The sequence below is a fragment of the Sapajus apella genome, unplaced genomic scaffold (assembly GCF_009761245.1).
Source record: "Sapajus apella isolate SASKATOON/1434 unplaced genomic scaffold, GSC_monkey_1.0 scaffold41, whole genome shotgun sequence".
In the NCBI taxonomy this organism is placed as follows: Eukaryota; Metazoa; Chordata; class Mammalia; order Primates; family Cebidae; genus Sapajus; species Sapajus apella.
Window position 1 is genome coordinate 1210950 of NW_022436981.1, and position 19301 is coordinate 1230250.

The window sequence follows — 19301 nt, forward strand, 5'->3', positions numbered from 1 at the left end:
GAGCACCTTTGCCCTGAAGGCCAAGGAGGGGTGGAGGGGAACCCAGGTCTTGGTGTGATGGACAGAGGCTTCCCTGGTGCTCACCGGAGGCCCTCCCAGTTCTGGGCCCTGTGGGTTTGAGAATCGATTCATTACCAGGAGTTGGAGTAGACAGTGGAGAGCCAAGCACAGGGGCTCGGGTGGGTGCACCAGAGGAAAGAGCCTAGAGACCCGGGTCCCACTATGCTTCCAATGCACAGAGTGACCCACCCTACTAGGGTTCGGTCTCCTCGTCTGTAAAATGGAGCCAGTAATCTACTACCTACCCCATAAGGTCGTTGGAAAGGTGAAATGAAGTAGATGAAAATGATTTCTTTTTCTTTTTGGGGAGGTAATTGTGGAAAAAATTATAGGTGATTTTTAATTAGTTTTAGTTTGTTATACTTTTCAAATTTCTTTTTTTTTTTTTTTTTTTTTTTGAGGTGGAGTTTCGCTCTTGTTGCCCAGGCTGGAGTGCAATGGCGCGATCTCGGCTCACCGCAACCTCCGCTTCCTGGGTTCAGGCAATTCTCCTGCCCCAGCCTCCTGAGTCGCTGGGATTACAGGCACGCGCCACCATGCCCAGCTAATTTTTTGTAGTTTTAGTAGAGACGGGGTTTCACCATGTTGACCAGGATGGTCTCGATCTCTTGACCTCGTGATCCACCCGCCTCGGCCTCCCACAGTGCTGGGATTACAGGCTTGAGCCACCGCGCTCGGCCTTCAAATTTCTTTACTAAACATTACTTATGAAAAAAGGGGGGAGAAAAGCAAGAAATATGACTGCAAGTACACATGGTAAACCTTTTATAGCCTTACCGCAGGCATAGGGATTTATTTGTTTACTTGTTTCTTTGTACCATGCCTTGTTCTAAACCTTTTGTGGTAGTTTAAAAGGATACACAGTAAAAACCATAATATGCACACGGAGACACACACACATATGCAAACTGTTTTGCAATCTGCTTCTTCCACTTACCTTTATATTACTAACATCTTTCCGAGTGGGTAAATTTGCAAAAAGATTTGACTATGAAAGTGGCTTTGTAAATGTGAAGTTGAGTTGCTAGTATCCCCAGTAGGATACTGAAATCTCAGAAGACAGGGGCCTATGCTCAGGCACATGATTCGGGTGGGAAGCACCTGTAACGGGTGCTCAGGACACTCTGTGCAGGCACAAAGGCAAGACTCATGGTCAAGCCTTCCTCCAGTCAAGGGCTAAGAATCACCTGCTTTCATTGGGGATACTTTTTCTTTCTTTCTTTCTTTCTTTCTGTTTGTTTTAATTTGAGATGGAGTCTTTCTCTGTCACCCAGGCTGGAGTGCAGTGATGTCATCTTGGCTCACTGCAACCTTCGCTTCCCAGATTCAAGCGATTCTCACACCTAAGCCTCCCGAATAGCTAGGATTAGAGATGTGTGCCACCACACCCGGCTAATTTTTGTATTTTTAGTAGAGGCAGTGTTTTACCATGTTGGCCAGGCTGGTCTCAGACTCCTGATCTCAAGTGATCCGCCTGCCTTGGCCTCCCAAAGTTCTGGGATTACAAGCATGAGCCACCACGTCTGGCCACCATTACTTCTTTTAACATCTGTTTCCTTAGCTGTAAAATGGGTGTTGGAATACATACCTCGGGGGGTTTATTTTTTGTTTTTTTAGAGATGGAGGTCTCACTCTGCTGCCCAGGCTAGAGTTCAGTGGCTCACAGCAATCCTCCCTGCTCAGCCTCCCAAAGTGCTGGGATTTCAGGCAGGAGCCACCACTCCCTGTCTACCATGGGGGCTTATAACTAAGATAATGTTAACTAAGTTAATTAATGTGACAATTAACTAAGATAGCTTTCAAAAGGTGTGGTGGCTCATGCCTATAATCTCAGCACTTTGGGAGGCCAAGGAGGGAGGACAGCTTGAGGCCATGAGTTCGAGACCATCCTGGGTAACATAGCAAGACCCCATCTCTACAAAAAAATTTTAAAAAAAATAGCTGAGTGTTATGGTGCATGCCTGTGGTCCCAGCTGTTTGGGAGGCTGAGGTGGGAGAATCACTTGAGCCTAGGAGTTCGAGGCTGTAGTGAGCCGTAATTGGGTCACTGTACCTCAGCCTGGGTGGCAGAGTGAGAACCTGTCTCAGAGGGAAAAAACAACGTGCTGGCACCTGGGTCTTCCTTAAAGGAAAACTCCTGCCTTCTAAGCAGCATGGGGCTTCTGAACTCAGGGCCCAGAATGGTATTAGAATTTCTTGGAGCTGGGTCCTTTGGCTTTGGAGACCTGTGAAGCAGCATTCACTGTTTCCTCCCTGTCCGTCTAGCTGTGCCCACATGGCTGAAGAAGCCCCAAGACAGCCAGCTGGAAGAGGGCAAACCCGGCTACTTGCACTGCCTGACCCAGGCCACACCCAAACCCACAGTTGTCTGGTACAGAAACCAGATGCTTATCTCTGAGGTGAGACAGAAGACTGTTGCTATCGGTGGGCGGGGGCCTCCCTCCACCTGCCCTCTTCTGTGCTCACCTCCACAGCGCTCTTTCCCTGGAGGTGGCCTCCAGGGAGAGGTGGGTGTGGGTTCAGGCTTTGAGGCCTCTCACCTGTGCTGCAGGACTCACGGTTCGAGGTCTCCAAGAATGGGACCTTGCGCATCAACAACGTGGAGGTGTACGATGGGACGTGGTACCGTTGTGTGAGCAGCACCCCCGCCGGCAGCATCGAGGCCCAAGCCCGTGTGCAAGTGCTGGGTGAGCCAGCATGTCTTGGGGGAGCACCCTTCCTGGTTAGGCAGGAGAGGAAAGGGGACAGAGTGGCAGGCTTGGCCCTGGCCTCTCCAGCGGCCTCAATTCCTCCTCTTTCCACCCACCCTCTGCTGAGACAGAGAAGCTCAAGTTCACACCACCACCCCAGCCGCAGCAGTGCATGGAGTTTGACAAGGAGGCCACAGTGCCCTGCTCAGCCACAGGCCGAGAGAAGCCCACTATTAAGTGGGTACGGGCAGGTGGGTACAGTGCCGGCATAGGGTGGGGACAGGAAGGGCAGTCCACTGATGAGATGCATGCCTGAGGGCCAGCTGGGTGCCCCACATTGTGCCGGGAAATGTGGAGATGTGACAAGCAATGCAGGGCTGATTTATAGTTTAGAAAGGAAAAAGCCAGACACAGAAGAGGTCAGCTTGCAGCGTTGGACAACGTGGAAGACGACTCAAGGCAGCAAGTGACTGGACTGGTCCAGACAGTGCTGTAAAGCCCTTTCTTCCCACCTGCCAAAATAGTTTATTTTTCCAACATAAAAATTACATGGAGGCTGGGCATAGTGGCTGACACCTGTAATCCCAGCACTTTGGGAGGTGAGGTGAGGGGGTCACTTGAGACCAGGAGTTGAGACCAGCTTGGCCAACATGGCGAAACCCCACCTCTACTAAAAATGCAAAAGTTAGCCAGGTGTGGTGGCACATGTTTGCAATCCCAGCTACTTGGGAGGCTGAAGCAGGAGAATTGTTTGCACCCAAGAGGCAGAGCCTGCAGTGAGCCAAGATCATAGCACTATACTGCAGCCTGGGTGACAGAGTGAGACTCTGACTCAAAAAAAAAAGAAAGAAAAAAGTTACATGGACTCCTTTAGAAAATATCGCGAGAAAAAATGCACAGTCCTCCACTTTGGGAGGCTGAGGCAGGAGGATCGCTTGAGCCCAGGAGTTCGAGACCAGCCTTGGCAACACAGGGAGACCTGGTCTCTACAAAAAAATTAAAAAATTAGCCAGGCATGGTGGTGCACGCCTGAAGACATGCTTATTATAAAAGTAGACAATACTTAACTATGTAGCTTTTAAAATATTTTTAAAAATTATTTATGTTTATGTTTTAATAATGGTGTAATCTTATACCCTTTTACTTAACATTGTCAAACATTTCCCCATATCTTTTTTTTTTTTTTTTTTTTTTAGACAGAGTCTCACTCTGTCACCCAGGCTGGAGCGTAGTGGCACGATCTTGGCTCACTGCAATCTCCGCCTCCCAGGTTCAAGCAATTCTCATGCCTCAGCCTCCTGAATAGCTGGGACTACAGGCGAATGCCACCACACCTGGCTAATTTTTTTTTTTTTTTTTTTTTTTTTTTTTAGTAGAGATGGGGTTTCACCATGTTGGACAGGCTGGTCTCGAACTCCCGATCTCAGGTGATCCCCCTGCCTCGGCCTCCCAAAGTTCTGGGATTACAGGCATGAGCCACCATACCTGACCGTTTCCCCATTTCCTTATACATTCTGCATGAATATTCTTTTTGATCATCCTAACAATGTTTCAGCGATTGAATTCACTGTAATTTACTTAACTATTCCTTAAATGTTAAGAGATTTGGGTTGTTAACCACCTACCCACCCCCTTTTTTTTAATTGCTACAATAAACAACTTTAAGCCAAAGTTTTTTTTCTGGATTTAGGTTCATTTCCTTTGGGAAAGATTCCCAGAAATGGAATAACTGTGCATGAAAGGGTATGAACATTTTTATAGCCCTCACTGCGAGTTGCCAAATTGTTTTTTAAAAGGTTGGACCAATTTAGACATTTCCACCTAGAGTAAGAGTGTAGAGTTGTAGATTCTGAGGAGGAAGTAGGCTCCCGCTACTCAGGTCTGGGGGAACTTTTCCCGGAGAGCTGAGACTCAAAATGGATCCACAGCCTGGGATGGCAAAGAGCAGGAATGGGCTTGAGGAAGGAGGAGTGACAGGCGGCGGGGCAGGGACAGGGCAGATTCTGGGCCCAAGCAGAGTCCGGTTTGGCGGAAGTGGGATGTCACACAGGGCAGTAGGAGGAGGAGGAGGTGAGAGTGAAGAATTGGAAGAGGTGTAAATAATGGGGGCTTTCAACACCTGGCTCAGGGGTTTGAACTTTGCCTCTGGGTGGTCAGGAGCAACGGCGTGTTTTTGAGTAGAGGTGAGGGGCTGATGGCATTGCCAGCCATCCGTGTAACTCTGGTCCTTCCCATAATTTCCCTTTGTTACCCCTGCAGATGGGAGCAGCCTCCCAGAGTGGGTGACAGACAACGCCGGGACCCTGCACTTTGCCCGGGTGACTCGAGATGACGCTGGCAACTATACTTGCATTGCCTCCAACGGGCCACAGGGCCAGATTCGTGCCCACGTCCAGCTCACCGTGGCAGGTGCGACCGTGGCAGGGCCCTGGAGCTGGGCAGCCCTTTGGGGCAGCATCCTGTACCCAGCCATCCCCTTGGCTCACCCCTCCCTGCCCCTCGCTGGTCTCTTTCCATCCAGTTTTTATCACCTTCAAAGTGGAGCCAGAGCGCACGACTGTGTACCAGGGCCACACAGCCCTGCTGCAGTGCGAGGCCCAGGGGGACCCTAAGCCACTGATCCAGTGGAAGGGCAAGGACCGCATCCTGGACCCCACCAAGCTGGGACCCAGGTAAGGCCATCCCCCTTCCACACCCCTTGCCCCTCCTCTCCTGCAGCCCCCTCTGCCTGCTGGCCGGCTAGCGCTGTGGCTTCTCCCCCGAAGGATGCACATCTTCCAGAATGGCTCCCTGGTGATTCATGACGTGGCCCCAGAGGACTCAGGCCGCTACACCTGCATCGCGGGGAACAGCTGCAACATAAAGCACACGGAGGCCCCCCTCTATGTCGTGGGTATGGGCTGGGGTGGGGTGTCCTGCACAGGTAGTGGCAGACCCGGACATTTGTCACCTTGTACTCAACCAGCCCCTGTGTACAGAACATGGCACAGAAGCCATTTTTGTGGCAGGGGAGGGATTCGGCTGTGTCTTTTTCACCCTGCCAAGGTACAGTCAGAGTCCTTGCTCAGAGCCAGGCTGTCGTTTACGTAGCATCCCACGGCCAGTGGGGGTGTGTGTGTGTTGCTGGGGGTGGTGGTGTGCTTCCTTCCGGGTCTCCTGCAGCAGCCACACGTATCTCGGGGAGGGTGGGGAGGAGGACCGGGTCAGAATGCAGCAGGACAAGGTTCTTTTCTCCAGAAGGCCCAGAGAGGATGATGGGTCAGGTAAAAGGCCCTGCACTTAGCTCTGTGCCCCTGGGGGACTTATTTCTCCTCCGAGGTCTTGTTTCTGCATTCACAGGTGGAGGTGGTTTAAATGAGAAGCTCTCAAACTTTCTTGGTTTAGCAGCAGAGTTCTTTATCTAGACAAAATATAATGTGAAAGTTTAAACGGATAAAAACGAAGTGAGGAGGCCCCTTGGTGGGAGCCACTGGGGTGTGTGTGGCAAGTGGGGGATCCTGCATGGTCTCTGTCCCTTCATTCCCCTAATGACCCCTGAGACCCCTCCCTGTGGGCCATTGAAAGGCCCCTAGACCAGCAGATCCCTTCTATAGATCTGTTTATTGAAAAACCTGCCCTGTGCCAGGCAGTACCTGGAATTCTAAACCTGAAGCTCCCCAGTGCTGCTCTCCCGGGCCTCCTGGCTCACATTATCAAGTCACTTAGGAAGCTTCTTTTTTTGACACGGAGTCTCACTCTGTTGCCCAAGCTGGAGTGCAACAGCACGATCTTGGCTCACTGCAACCTCCGCCTCCTGGGTTCAAGTGATTCTCCTGCCTCAGCCTCCCAAGTAGCTGGGATTACAGGCGAGCGCTACCACGCCCAGCTAATTTTTGTATTTTTTAGTAGAGACTGGGTTTCATCATGTTGGTCAGGCTGGTCTCGAACTCCTGACCTCATGATCTGCCCACGTTGGCCTCCTAAAGTGTGAGGATTACAGGCGTACCTGGCCAGGAAGCGTCTTAACAAATAGTCTGGGTTTATGGCAGCTCCCTGACAGGTATGCGCCATATCACCTGTCTTGGCTTCTGATGCACAGCCAGCTTGGGAATCCCTGGCCTCATCTTCCTCAGAGTCTTCCTGTGACCTTGGTGGGGCATGAGGACCTGCTGGCCCTTATTAAAGCCAGTAAAGGTGGCGACCCTCCCGGGCCATCTGTGAAGTTGTCCCGTGGATGGGGTTGGGAGGAGTTAATGGAGAAGCAGGGCTTGGCTTGCTTAGCAGCCCCTGCCCAGACCCATCCGTATGTCTCTCAGACAAGCCGGTGCCGGAGGAGTCGGAGGGCCCTGGCAGCCCTCCCCCCTACAAGATGATCCAGACCATTGGGCTGTCGGTGGGTGCTGCTGTGGCGTACATCATTGCCGTGCTGGGCCTCATGTTCTACTGCAAGAAGCGCTGCAAAGCCAAGCGGCTGCAGAAGCAGCCTGAGGGCGAGGAGCCAGAGATGGAGTGCCTCAACGGTGAGGGGCCCTGGATGGGGAGGTGGTGCCCGTGGGCGGGAGCTGAGCGCCCTCCTGCGGCCACGGAGGGGAGAGCACCAGGACTCTGGAAACGGGTGGTTGGTGCTGGGCCTTGGACCTGGGGCTGCCCCACCCCTAGCGGGAAGCCTGGAGTTGACAGATTCCCAGGGACTGGGCTTCTGAGCAACCTGGCTTGAGACCTCTTCATTGGAGCTCCTTGGACCAGCTTCCTATGATTCCCTGCTGTTTCCTCCTCCAAGCACGAAGCCACAGATGTCATTATGTATACATGTTGCTGTTGCTCGCTTTGTGTCCCCCATGAGCTTAGAGTTCCCCCAAGGGCAGTCTTTCTGTTTGCTTCCCTTCTCCTATCCCCACTTCCCTGGACTGGTGGCCCCCTGAGGTCATTGCTGGGTCTCTCCTATCTGCTCAGGTGTTCAGGAGCAGGGGTTGGGTCTCCATTATTGTGATTTTTCCCTTCGTGCCTGTTTAGGGCTTTGGCCAATAGGAGGCCCCATGAAAGCAAAAAATCCTTATTGTAGCTATGGTGTTCAAGGGCCAGCAGTTCAGATTAGACATCTGCAGTTGATTCCATGTCAGAGGTCATAATCAGCTGCATCACTAAGTGGTCATACCCTGGCGGATGCCCATCCCTCCCCCACCCAGCCCTAGCCCCATCATTTCATCATTCGGGCTCAGCCTTTCATGTGGAGCATGTGATTGGACCCAATTTGGCAAGAGTGGAAGACCAGGGGACAGAACAGAAATCCCCGTGGTGGCCAGTGTGTCTGGTCTCCTTGTGACACTCCTCTCTGCTCCTTCTTCCCAGGCGGTCCTTTGCAGAACGGGCAGCCCTCAGCAGAGATCCAAGAGGAGGTGGCCTTGACCAGCTTGGGCTCTGGCCCTGCAGCCACCAATAAACGCCACAGCACAAGTGATAAGTTGCACTTCCCGCGGGCCAGCCTGCAGCCTATTACCACACTGGGTATGTTGCCTTGACGACAGCTGCCCCTGCCTAGCTGCAGGTCACTGGCTGTGTCTTGAGGCTGGGGATGGGCTAGTGGTTCTGAAGTCCCTGAAACCTAGAATGTTAGGGGTGGAGGGAAGCACAGGTGGAGATCTAGTCCAGTGTGGCCCTGGGGCCTGACTGCCCTTCGAACAGATTTTGTCATACCTGTGTACCATTGTAGTACTATTTACTTAATGTTTTATTTAAATTGACTGCTTAAAAAAAAAAAAAACTAAACTAAACTAAGTTATCTTTGTTCTAGGAAAAAGACATGAGAAATGGGTTTGTCGTAGTTAAATTTTTTCCTAGCATACGTTAAGACGTGTTTACTGGGCGCGGTGGCTCTCGCCTGTAATCCCAGCACTTTGGGAGGCTGAGGCGGGTGGATCACAAGGTCAGCAGATTGACACCATCCTGGCTAACATGGTGAAACCCCGCCTCTACTAAAAATACAAAAAAATTAGCCAGGTGTGGTGGTGTGTGCCTGTAGTCCCAGCTACTCAGGAGGCTGAGGCAGGAGAATTGCTTGAACCCGAAGGTGGAGGTTGCAGTGAGCTGAGATCTCGCCACTGCACTCCAGCCTGGGTAACAGAGTGAGACTCTGTCTCAAAAAGAAAAAAAAAAAATGAAAATAAAAATTGATGTGTTTACCGTGAGCCACCAAAAATTCTCATGCAAGTCACCCTTTGGAAAATGCTGGATATTAGTTCAACTCTTTATTTTGCTGTTGGAAACACTGAAGCCTAAGGAGGGAGGGGGTCACAGCAGAACTGGGTCTCGTGCCCAGCCCAGGTGGGTGGGTCCCCACTGTCGGAGAGGCTAGGCCCCTCCCTCAGGTCAGGGGCTGCCTCTGCCTGGGTGAAGGTGGCTGGCTGACTCAGACTGTACCCACAGGGAAGAGTGAGTTTGGGGAGGTGTTCCTGGCAAAGGCTCAGGGCTTGGAGGAGGGAGTGGCAGAGACCCTGGTACTTGTGAAGAGCCTGCAGAGCAAGGACGAGCAGCAGCAGCTGGACTTCCGGAGGGAGTTGGAGATGTTTGGGAAGCTGAACCATGCCAACGTGGTGCGGCTCCTGGGGCTGTGCCGGGAGGCTGAGCCCCACTACATGGTGCTGGAGTATGTGGACCTGGTATGCTGCTGGCAGAGGATGCGGGGGTCTCGGGTGGGACAGTGTCCTACAAAGGTGGGAGTTGGGCTGGAGCACCCTGAAAACCTTGTGTCATGCTGTCTCAGCTGAGCCCTCACCTGCCTGCTCTTATACCTTGCCCACCTTGCGATGCTCAGCTTCTGCCTTCCCTGCTCTCGTGGGGTCTTGGTAGGGCAGTGTCCTACAATGGTGGGAGTCAGGGGCTGGAGCACCAGGAGAACCTTACCTCGTGTGGTCTCAGCCGAGCCCTCGTCTGCCTGCTCTTACACCTTGCCCATTTTGCGATGCTCAGCTTCTGCCCTCCCTGCTCTTGGATGCCTCCTTTTCCTTTATCAGCACCCCATCTTTCCATCTGTATCTCTGGGGGTTGGTCCTAAGTTGTTCTGGGACTTCTCACCCTCACACTGCAGGGATGCCTTCCAGGTCATCTCCTCTGACTCTTGTTTCTTTGGCTTGTTATTTTTTCCTCCCTAAAAGCTCGTCCCTTTTTAAATTTTATTTTTGAGAATAAACATGTCAGAACCCTCCTTCCTAGCACCACTTGTGGCATGAGTGTTACCCCAGCCACCAGCCTTCTCCTCTCCACTCAGGGTGTCTTTCCCAGAGCTGCCCCTTCCTCTTCATTCCCCAGCTGGTCCTGGCCCTCAGCCCGTGGTCCTGAAACTTCTGCTTCTCAAATCCCTAGCTCTGGAGCAAGAGTGGGCAGGAGTCCTGTCAGTCTTTCCATTAACAAGTACTTATGAGGCTGGGCACGGTGGCTCACACCTGTAATCCCAGTGCTTTGGGAGGCTGAGGCAGGAGGATCACTTGAGGTCAGGAGTCTGAGACCAGCCTGGGCAATATAGGGAGACTCTGTCTCTACAAAAAATTTAAAAACAAGTGCTTATGAATGCTTTATGTATGTTTCTGCTGCTGGCGTTCTCCTCTGTTCGTTTCTATTAAATTATAAAGCTCTGGAGGACAGGAGTTTCCTCTCAGGAATCTTTGAGGAAAGAGGGTAGGGGACAGTTTTCCTCCTGGCTCACTGAGGATAGGGTCTGTGTTGCCCCACCTGTCTGGGGGTTCCCCTTGGGGTAGAAATGCTAATTCTCTTCTCTTTCTGACTGAGAGAGCCTCTAGGAGGCGTCCCCTGTATATATTTAAATTTCTGCACTCCCAGTGAACTTTCCCTGCGGGAAAGGGGCCCAGGCTAGCTTAGCTTTCTTACTGCTTCCCCAGGCAGGAATTCTGTGAGCACCTGCTTGGTCTGAGGCTTACAGCCAAATGGCTGTGCACTGACCTGAGCGAGATGCCTGGCTTTTCCCTTAGGGAGACCTCAAGCAGTTCCTGAGGATTTCCAAGAGCAAGGATGAAAAATTGAAGTCACAGCCCCTCAGCACCAAGCAGAAGGTGAGGATGGGGTGAGGATGGGGAGGGAGGGAGAAGGTATCCAGGGCTGGGCCAGGAGCAACAGAGGAACCTTTGTTGATGACTCCCTATAGGCCAGGCCCTCGGTTAAGAACTTCACATGTGTTACTGTAATTATCATAGTGGTCCTCTGAAATATATACTACTATCACCATTTTGTGGATGAAGACATTGAGGCTTAGGAGGTTATATGTCTCAGGTCATGTAGCCTCAAAATGGCTTTGCATTGCCATGCTGGCTTCACAGAGAAGAGCTACCCTTGGCCCTTGCCTCTGGGCAGGAGCTTGCATTGGAACAGAACACCTCCCCACCGGCTGTGAGCTCTGCACTGGAGAAGCAGCAAGCAGCCTGAGTGCAGGGGCCTGCTGGGCTGGGTGTGGGCCTTCAGCTCTGAGTGGAGAAGACTCTTGTGTGAATGGGCTGCCTGGGTTTCACCCTTAGTGGTTTTCACTTTGCCCTCTCCCTTGGGCTGTAGCTGCCTAGCATTTCCTTCCGGTTTTCTTCCTGCCTTCTGGGCAGAGGTTGCTCTGGTACAGAGCCCCGTGGTGGAGCAGATCTTGGTTGAAACAGTGAAGAAGGGAAAGCTTGCCTGCTACCCCCTGCCACCTCAGTCCATACCTTTCCAGTACCTGGGGCTTGCTGTGGCCTGGCCCCTTCTTCCTTCCCTCAGGTTCTTCTTGCCCATAGCCTCCTCCTCTCCCCTCTGAAATGATCTACTTCCTTCCATGTGACTGGGGAGTCTGCTTCCAAGCTGGCAGTGAAGTGACCTCATAAACCAAATCAGAGCTCAGGGCAGGGTAGGCAGAAGGCTCTGCCCTTTCTCCCAGGGGACCATTCCTTGCCTGGTAGGCTGTCCCAGGTCACAGACTCTAGAGGCAGAGCAGAAAGTCATGGCTGGCAGACCAGGATCAGTCAGGTGAATGGGACCCTGGCTGCCCCCAGTCTCTCTGGGGAAGCAGCTCTGTGCGCTTCAGGCTGGCCCCCTCTTATTACATGTGAATTTACTAAGACCCAGATAGGACAAGTGACCTGGCCTCCTGACATCACATCCCTATCCCCATCCCTGTGAAGCTGCAGGAACTGTGCATAGTGGCTTTAGAGAAGAATCCACAGGATCGGACTTGCTACTCCAGCTCAGTGAGATTTCAGGACTAAAGAGCTCACAAATTAGGATACTCACAGAGCCAGTGAATCCTCACTGAACCAGGTGTGGCCCCAAGGGCCCTTGGGAATGCATAATTAAAATAGGCATTTGTTAGGTGCGGTGGGAGGCTGAGGCAGGAGGATTGCTTCAGCTCAGGAGTTTGAGACCAGCCTGGGCAACATGTCTCTACAAAAATATAAAAAGTTAACCGGGCATGGTGGTGTGCCTGTGGTCTCAGCTACTTGTGAGGCTGAGGAGGAGGAATCACTGGAGCCCAGGTGGTCGAGGCTGCAGTGAGCCGTGATTGCACCACTGCACTCCAGCCTGGGCAACAGATTGAGATCTGTCTCAAAGAGAAAAAAAATTGACAGGCATCTTGCCCTTGGGGCACTTAAGATCTAGTCGGGAGATTAGGTACAAGAGTATGACCTGTGCCTTACAGACTTGAGGTAAAACGGAAAGCAAGTGGGAGGCATTAGGAGATGTCGAAGACACCCATGTCCTTTAGGTGGACAGATGGCTGTGGTTAACAAAGAAGTTTTCCTGGTAGAGAAAACCATTTGAGTTCAGTTCTCAAGGACAGGAAGTACTTGAATGGCAGGAAGGGGATGGCTTCAGGAGTCAGGGGAGTCAAAGTGGGATTCTCTGGCTGGGATGGACATAGGCTGCCAGGAAGTCAGTTACCTCTCTCATGTGACCTAAGGGACTGTTTGATTGCAAATCATCACCACTTTTGCTAAACATCTTTTTCTCACTTTTTTGCCATAGCATCTTAAATATGATAGGGCAGCTTTAATAAGTTGGGCTCTACACTCTCCAAGGACAGCATTCTGTGGCAGATAAGGAGGATGCTTTTTTAAAAAATGGAGGCCAGGCATGGTGGCTCACACCTGTAATCTCAGCACTTTGCGAGGCCTAGGCTGGCGGATCACTCGAGGCCAGAAGTTCGAGACCAGCCTGGCCAACATGGTGAAGACCCATCTCTACTAAAAATACAAAAAGTAGCTGAGCCTGATGTTGCATGCATGTAATTCCAGCTACTTGGGAGGCCGACGCAGGAGAATCGCTTGAGCCGGGGAGGCAGAGGTTGTAGTGAGTTGAGATCATGCCACTGCATCGCAGCCTGGGCAACAGGAGTCAAACCCTGTCTAAAAAAAAAAAAAAAAGCAGATTTCTGGACCATGACTCAGAATGAGGGAATCAGTATTTGAGAGTGAGGTCTCAGGACCTGAATTTTTCAAGCAAGCTCTCCAGCTGATTCCTAAGCTCATTAAAGTTCAAGGAGCCCTGGTGGAGACTAGTAGCTTTGAAATGCTTTTTGAGTATAATCCCTTTTAGGAAATGCATGTAAGCCAGATGGAGTAGTATGTGTCTGTAATCCCAGCTACTTGGAAGGCTGAGGCCAGAAGATCCTTTGGGCCTAGGAATTCGAGGCCAGCCTGAGTGACATAGCAAGACCTGCATCACTTAACAAGAAAAAATATCTCATGATCTAGTGTTCAGGTTTATGTAACTAAAATTAAACTTTCACAGTGTTGTGTTTGATGCACTTGATGTTTCCTGCCCTATACTCCTTTTATCTATTTTTATTTTTTGTAGAGATGGGGTCTCGCCACGTTGCCCAGGCTGGTCTTGAACTCCTGGGCTCAAGCAATCCTCCTGCCTCATTCACCTAAAGTGCTGGGATTACAGGCATGAGCCACCGTACCTGGCCTGCCTTCTATCCTTTTTTTTTTTAATTCACTGAATTGGTTTCAAGACCCGTGTAAGTCTCGATCAGCAGTTTGAAAAGGACTGCTTTTGGGGATTCCATGAAAATGAAAATTCTTGGGAAAGATATACTAAAACTTGTAGGTACTTTATTGTGCTAGTTATGTAGTGAGCTGATCTGTCACTTTATACTCCTAGACCTAGGAGAACAAAAAGGGAAAAACTTAAGTTTGTTTGTTTGTTTTGAGACGGAGTTTTGCTCTTGTTGCGCAGGCTGGAGTGTAATGGCGCGATCTTGGCACCACAACATCCGTCTCCCAGGTTCAAGCGATTCTCCTGCCTCATTCCCCCAAGTAGCTGGGATTACAGGCATGCGCCACCACACCCGGCTAATTTTGTATTTTTAGTAGAGACAGGGTTTCTTCTTGTTGGTCATGCTGGTCTTGAACTCCTGACCTCAGGTGATCCACCTGCCTCGGCCTCCCAAAGTGCTGGGATTACAGGCATGAGCCACTGTACCCCGCCAAACTTAAGTATTTAAAGGGAGGTGGAGTGGTAGGCAGGGTGTTCCTTGGCCAGCTAGAGTTGGAGCCAAAGTGTCATATTGGGTGTGGGTGGGCTGAGGGGAACCTCAGGAGGATTTTAAGATAGCAGTGAGTAGCGATAGAAATCAGAGACATGGTCCTGGGTGTTGGCATAATGGTAGGTAATGCCTTTTGGTAGCTGATAAGATGGTGTCAGAGAACTGTAACCTGTGATTGCTCCATGGATCACCTGTGAGCTAATGACGCAATGAGAAGCAGGATCAGCTTAGCATACCTGGTGGACCATGCTTTATGCAGTCAGATGCCATTGCAGGAAACAGAAGGCCCCTTGTGAGAAGATCTTAGTAGTGTCACAGTGGGTTAGCCAGAACATGGGCAAACCCCTGGGGTGTTAAAATTGGAAAGGAAGGAGTGGGTCTGATCTTTACCAAAGAACGGATCTTTTATAACAGTATTCGAGAATTAATCCAGTGGTTATCTGATGGCGTCTTGCCCAGCATCAAGGAAAACACCTAATTGGCTTGAGTCTAACAGAATTCTCTTTTACTGCCCTTGCTTAGCCAGTATTTCCAGAAGCGCCACCTCTCTGGAAAGATAGCAAGTCAGTTACCATGCCAAGTCTACCTTCTTCTGTTTCCCTTGACTAGGAGCAAAGTGTTTAGCTTGTGAGCCAGATGAGAGAGAGCAGGCCGAGGGGACTCACAAGTCTGATGAGGCCACGTTACCAAAGCCTCTGGCTGCCGCTTACAAAGAATCAAGCAAGGTTGTTCAGTGCCCTGGGATTTGGAAGCCTGAAGTGGAGTTGGCTCTGTTTATGAGGCCACTGAAGCAGCCTGGCCCCTTTACCACCAGTGCATTTGGGGCATTCTGAGGATGGTGCTCTCGGGATTATTTTAGGGATGTAGATTCTGCTTTTTCATGGAGACCGCAGTGTACTTCCTTGTACTCAGAGAGGCCCAGTAATCCTGGCAGGCCCATCCACCCACCCTGTTCTTAACTCTCCTCATTGGTTAAATGTTTAATTGAAAGCTATGCTGAGATTTTATGTCTCCACTGTTGATAAAGAAATGAACCAAAAACGGTCGGGCTTGGTGGCTCACGCCTGTAATCCTAGCACTGTGGGAGACCGGGGCAGGCAGATCACTTAAGATCAGTTTGGGACCAGCCTGGCCAACATGGTGAAACCCTGTCTTTACTAAAAAATACAAAAATTTGCTAGGCGTGGTGGCACGTGCCTGTAGTCCTGTTACTCGGGAGGCTCAAGCACAAGAATAGCTTGAACGTGGGAAGTGGAGGTTGCAGTAAGCCGAGACTGTGCCACTGCACTCCAGCCTGGGTAACAGAGTGAGACTCTGTCTGGATGAGGCTTTCCCCAACTCTAATTACGTCATTCATTTAGCACCTCTGCATTAATGCACTGCCTGTTAGAGCCTCAGGCAGCACTGATCAGGATAATGATGGGAATGATTCATATCTCTGCTGGTCAGTACAGCCGTCATTAGCTTCATATGGCAGTTGTACACTGGGAATTTGGCTAGAGTGACAGAGGAACTGAATTTTTATTTTTATTTAATTTTATTTATTTTTTAGAGACAGAGTCTTGCTCTGTCGCCCAGGCTAGAGTGCAGTGGCAGGACCTTGGCTCACTGCAGCCTCCACCTCCTGGGTTCAAACGATTCTCCTGCCTTGGCCCTCCGAGTAGCTGGGATTACAGGCATGTGTCACCACACCTGGCTGATTTTTGTATTTTTTGTAGAGATGGGGTTTCACCATGTTATCCAGGCTGGTCTTGAACTCCTGATCTCAAGTGTTCCTCCTGCCTTGGGCACCCAAAGTGCTGGGATTACAGACGTGAGCCGCCACACCTGGCCTGAATTTTATTTATTTTATTTTATTATTTCATTTTATGAGACAGGGTCTCATTCCATCACCCAGGCTGCAATGTAGTGGTGCAATCATGGCTCACTGCAGCCTCGACCTTTGGGGCTCAAGTGATCCTCTCACTTCAGCCTCCTGAGTAGCTGAGACTACAGGCACCCACCACCACACCTGACTAATTTTTAAATTTTTTCTAGAGATGGAGTCTCACTACATTGCCAAGGCTGGTCTCGAACTCCAATGCTCAAGCAATCCTCCCACGTCTGCTTCTCAAACTGCTGGAATTACAGGCTGGCGTGAGCTGCTGTGCCAACCCAGAACTGAATTTTAAATGTTACTGAATTTTAATTAACTTAAAGCCAGGCGCAGTGGCTCATACCTGTAATCCCAGCACTTTGGGAGGCCAAGGTGGAAGGATTGCTTGGGCCAGGAGTTTGAGACCAGCCTGGGCAATGAAGTGAGACTCTGTTTCTAAAAAATAAAAATAGGCCTGGTGTGGTGACTCACACCTAATATTCCAGCACTTTGGGAGGCCACGGCAGGCGGATCACTTAAGGTCAGTTCAGGGCCAGCCTGGCCAACATGGTAAAACCCCATCTCTAATAAAAATACAAAAATTAGCTGTGCATGGTGGTGGGCACCTGTAATTCCAGCTACTCAGGAGGCTGATGCAGGAGAATCACTGGAACCCGGGAGGTGGAGGTTGCAGTGAGCCAAGATAGTGCCACTGCACTCCAGCCTGGGCAACAGAGCGAGACTCAGTCTCAAAATAAATAAAGTAATCAATTAAATAAATAAAAATAATTAGCCAGGCATGATGTTGCATGCCAATAGTCCCAGCTACTAGGGAGGCTGAGGTGAGAAGATCACTTGAGGCTGGGAGGTTGAGGATGCAGTTTAACTGTGATTGTGCCACCTCACTCCAGCCTGGGCAACAGATACCCTGTCTCAAAAAAAAAAAAAAAAAAAGTTTTAATTAAATTTAAGTAGCCACATGGGGATAGTGGGTACCATATAGGACAGCACAGATTTAGACTGTTGTTTTAAAATATTTTTGACTGAGACCTACATTAGCAAAAAGTACATTTTGCATCACAACCCAATACACACATATGTATATATTTTTAAAATGAAAACGTTTCATGAATGCTGCTCTAAGTGTGATGTGCTCTATTTTCTGTTCCCTTTCTTTTTTTCTTTAATGCTGGCTAATATTCCCTAAATTGGTTTAACGACATACAGGTTGTGACCATAGTTAGCAAACCACCAGTGAAGGCGTGGGGCCCACAGGGATGTCACCGGCCAGTGCCCAAGAAAACTGAGAAGAGATGTCTGTGGAGTGTCCCCTCTCCTAGCACTCAGGCTTGGCATCTCTGCTGACCTTCCTGTGACCTCAGGGAGTCAGGCAGGGGAAGCTGCTCTGAGCCAGCTAGGGATGCTGAAGGGCCAGCTTAGGAGCCAGCAGCCCCACCTCTGTGCCCACTGGTGGGCAGACAGTCCATCAGCAGTGATGTGACCCAGATAGGCAGCTGCAGTAGTAGGGAAGAGCCAGGCTTTGGCACTGGGTTGGCTCTAAAGCCTCGACATGGGCCCTTGGATGAAGTCGAGGTTGAGCCCTGCCTCACAGAGCGTGAGTGGGGAGAGGCAGCCAGCCTTGTGTGGGGTGTGGCACACAGCAGGTGCTTAGCAAATGGCCCTTCCCCTTCTCTGTGAATGGGTGGTTTCTTACTTGCACTAAGTGACCTTTATAGGGGCTACTGCCCCCTATGAAGAGCCTTGCTTTGGCCAGCCCCATTATATTCCACCATCACCCACTGGGTATGGCACATGGTACTCAGTTTTGTTTTTTTTTTAAAGAGAGACAGGATCTCACAATGTTGCCCAGGCTGGCTTTGAACTCTTGGGCTCAAGCAATTCTCCCACCTCACCCTTTTGAGTAGCTGGGACTATAGGCGCCTAGCTTAAATTTATATTTGTTCATTGCATTAATATATACTTTTAAAATGTTAATGTAATTTAGTTACATTTCATATATAGTGTATAATATATTCATATGGCTCAAAATTCAAAAAAGAGCATTAATGAAAAATCTCCCTAACTCTCTTATACTTTGGAAAATAGTTGGGCATTATTTGTATAACTAGAGATATTCATATTCTAGACTTGCTCTTGGCTATCTCAGAGAAATTCACACATGTGTACATCTATAAAAATGTTTCTAGTAACACTGTTTTTAATAGCCCCAAACTGGAAACAACCCATTGGCATTAGAATTATAAGTATGAGGCTAGGTGCGGTGGCTCATGCCTGTAATCCCAGCACTCTGGGAGTCCAAGGCAGGCAGGTCGCTTGAGGTCAGGAGTTGCAGACCAGCCTGACTAACATGGGGAGACCCCGTCTCTACTAAAAATACAAAAATTAGCCAGGTGTTGTGGTGGGTACCTGTAATCCCAGCTGCTTGAGAGGCTGAGGCATGAGAGTCACTTGAACCTGGGAGGCAGAGGTTGCAGTGAGCTGAAATCATGCCACTGCACTCCAGCCTGGGCGACAAGAGTGAGACCCTGTCTCAAACAAGATATTTATAATGAAAGACAGAAGGCTGGGCGTGGTGGCTCATACCTTTAATCCTAGCACTTTGGGAGGCCAAGGCGGGCAGATCATAAGGTCAGGCGTTCGAGAGCAGCCTGACCAACATGAAACCCCGTCTCTACTAAAAATACAAAAATGCCGGGCGCGGTGGCTCAAGCCTGTAATCCCAGCACTTTGGGAGGCCGAGGCGGGTGGATCACGAGGTCAAGAGATCGAGACCATCCTGGTCAACACGGTGAAACCCCGTCTCTACTAAAAATACAAAAAATTAGCTGGGCATGGTGACGCGTGCCTGTAATCCCAGGTACTCAGGAAGCTGAGGCAGGAGAATTGCCTGAACCCAGGAGGCGGAGGTTGCAGTGAGCCGAGATCACGCCATTGCACTCCAGCCTGGCGACACAGCGAGACTCCGTCTCAAAATATAAATAAATAAATAAATAAATAAAAATAAAAATAAAAATACAAAAATTAGCCAGGTATGCTAGTGCGCACCTATGATCCCAGCTACTCAGGAGGCTGAGGCAGGAGAATCGCTTGAACCCAGGAGGCAAAGGTTACAGTTGAGATTGAGTCATTGCACTCCAGCCTGGGCGACAAAGCGAGACTCCTCCTCAGGAAAAAAACA

At 50.1% G+C, this 19301-nt stretch overlaps 1 protein-coding gene across 1 annotated transcript in view; it reads left to right on the forward strand.

The window, feature by feature from the left end:
- Positions 1 to 19301, forward strand: part of PTK7 (protein tyrosine kinase 7 (inactive)) — an 82007-nt gene that overhangs the window by 57637 nt on the left and 5069 nt on the right. Inside the window, exons 8-17 of the mRNA XM_032299465.1 lie at positions 2326 to 2459; positions 2612 to 2747; positions 2882 to 3001; positions 5010 to 5159; positions 5272 to 5422; positions 5516 to 5643; positions 7046 to 7249; positions 8079 to 8234; positions 9153 to 9385; positions 10712 to 10792. Coding sequence (XP_032155356.1) covers positions 2326 to 2459; positions 2612 to 2747; positions 2882 to 3001; positions 5010 to 5159; positions 5272 to 5422; positions 5516 to 5643; positions 7046 to 7249; positions 8079 to 8234; positions 9153 to 9385; positions 10712 to 10792 — 1493 coding nt within the window. The remainder of the gene's footprint in view (positions 1 to 2325; positions 2460 to 2611; positions 2748 to 2881; positions 3002 to 5009; positions 5160 to 5271; positions 5423 to 5515; positions 5644 to 7045; positions 7250 to 8078; positions 8235 to 9152; positions 9386 to 10711; positions 10793 to 19301) is intronic.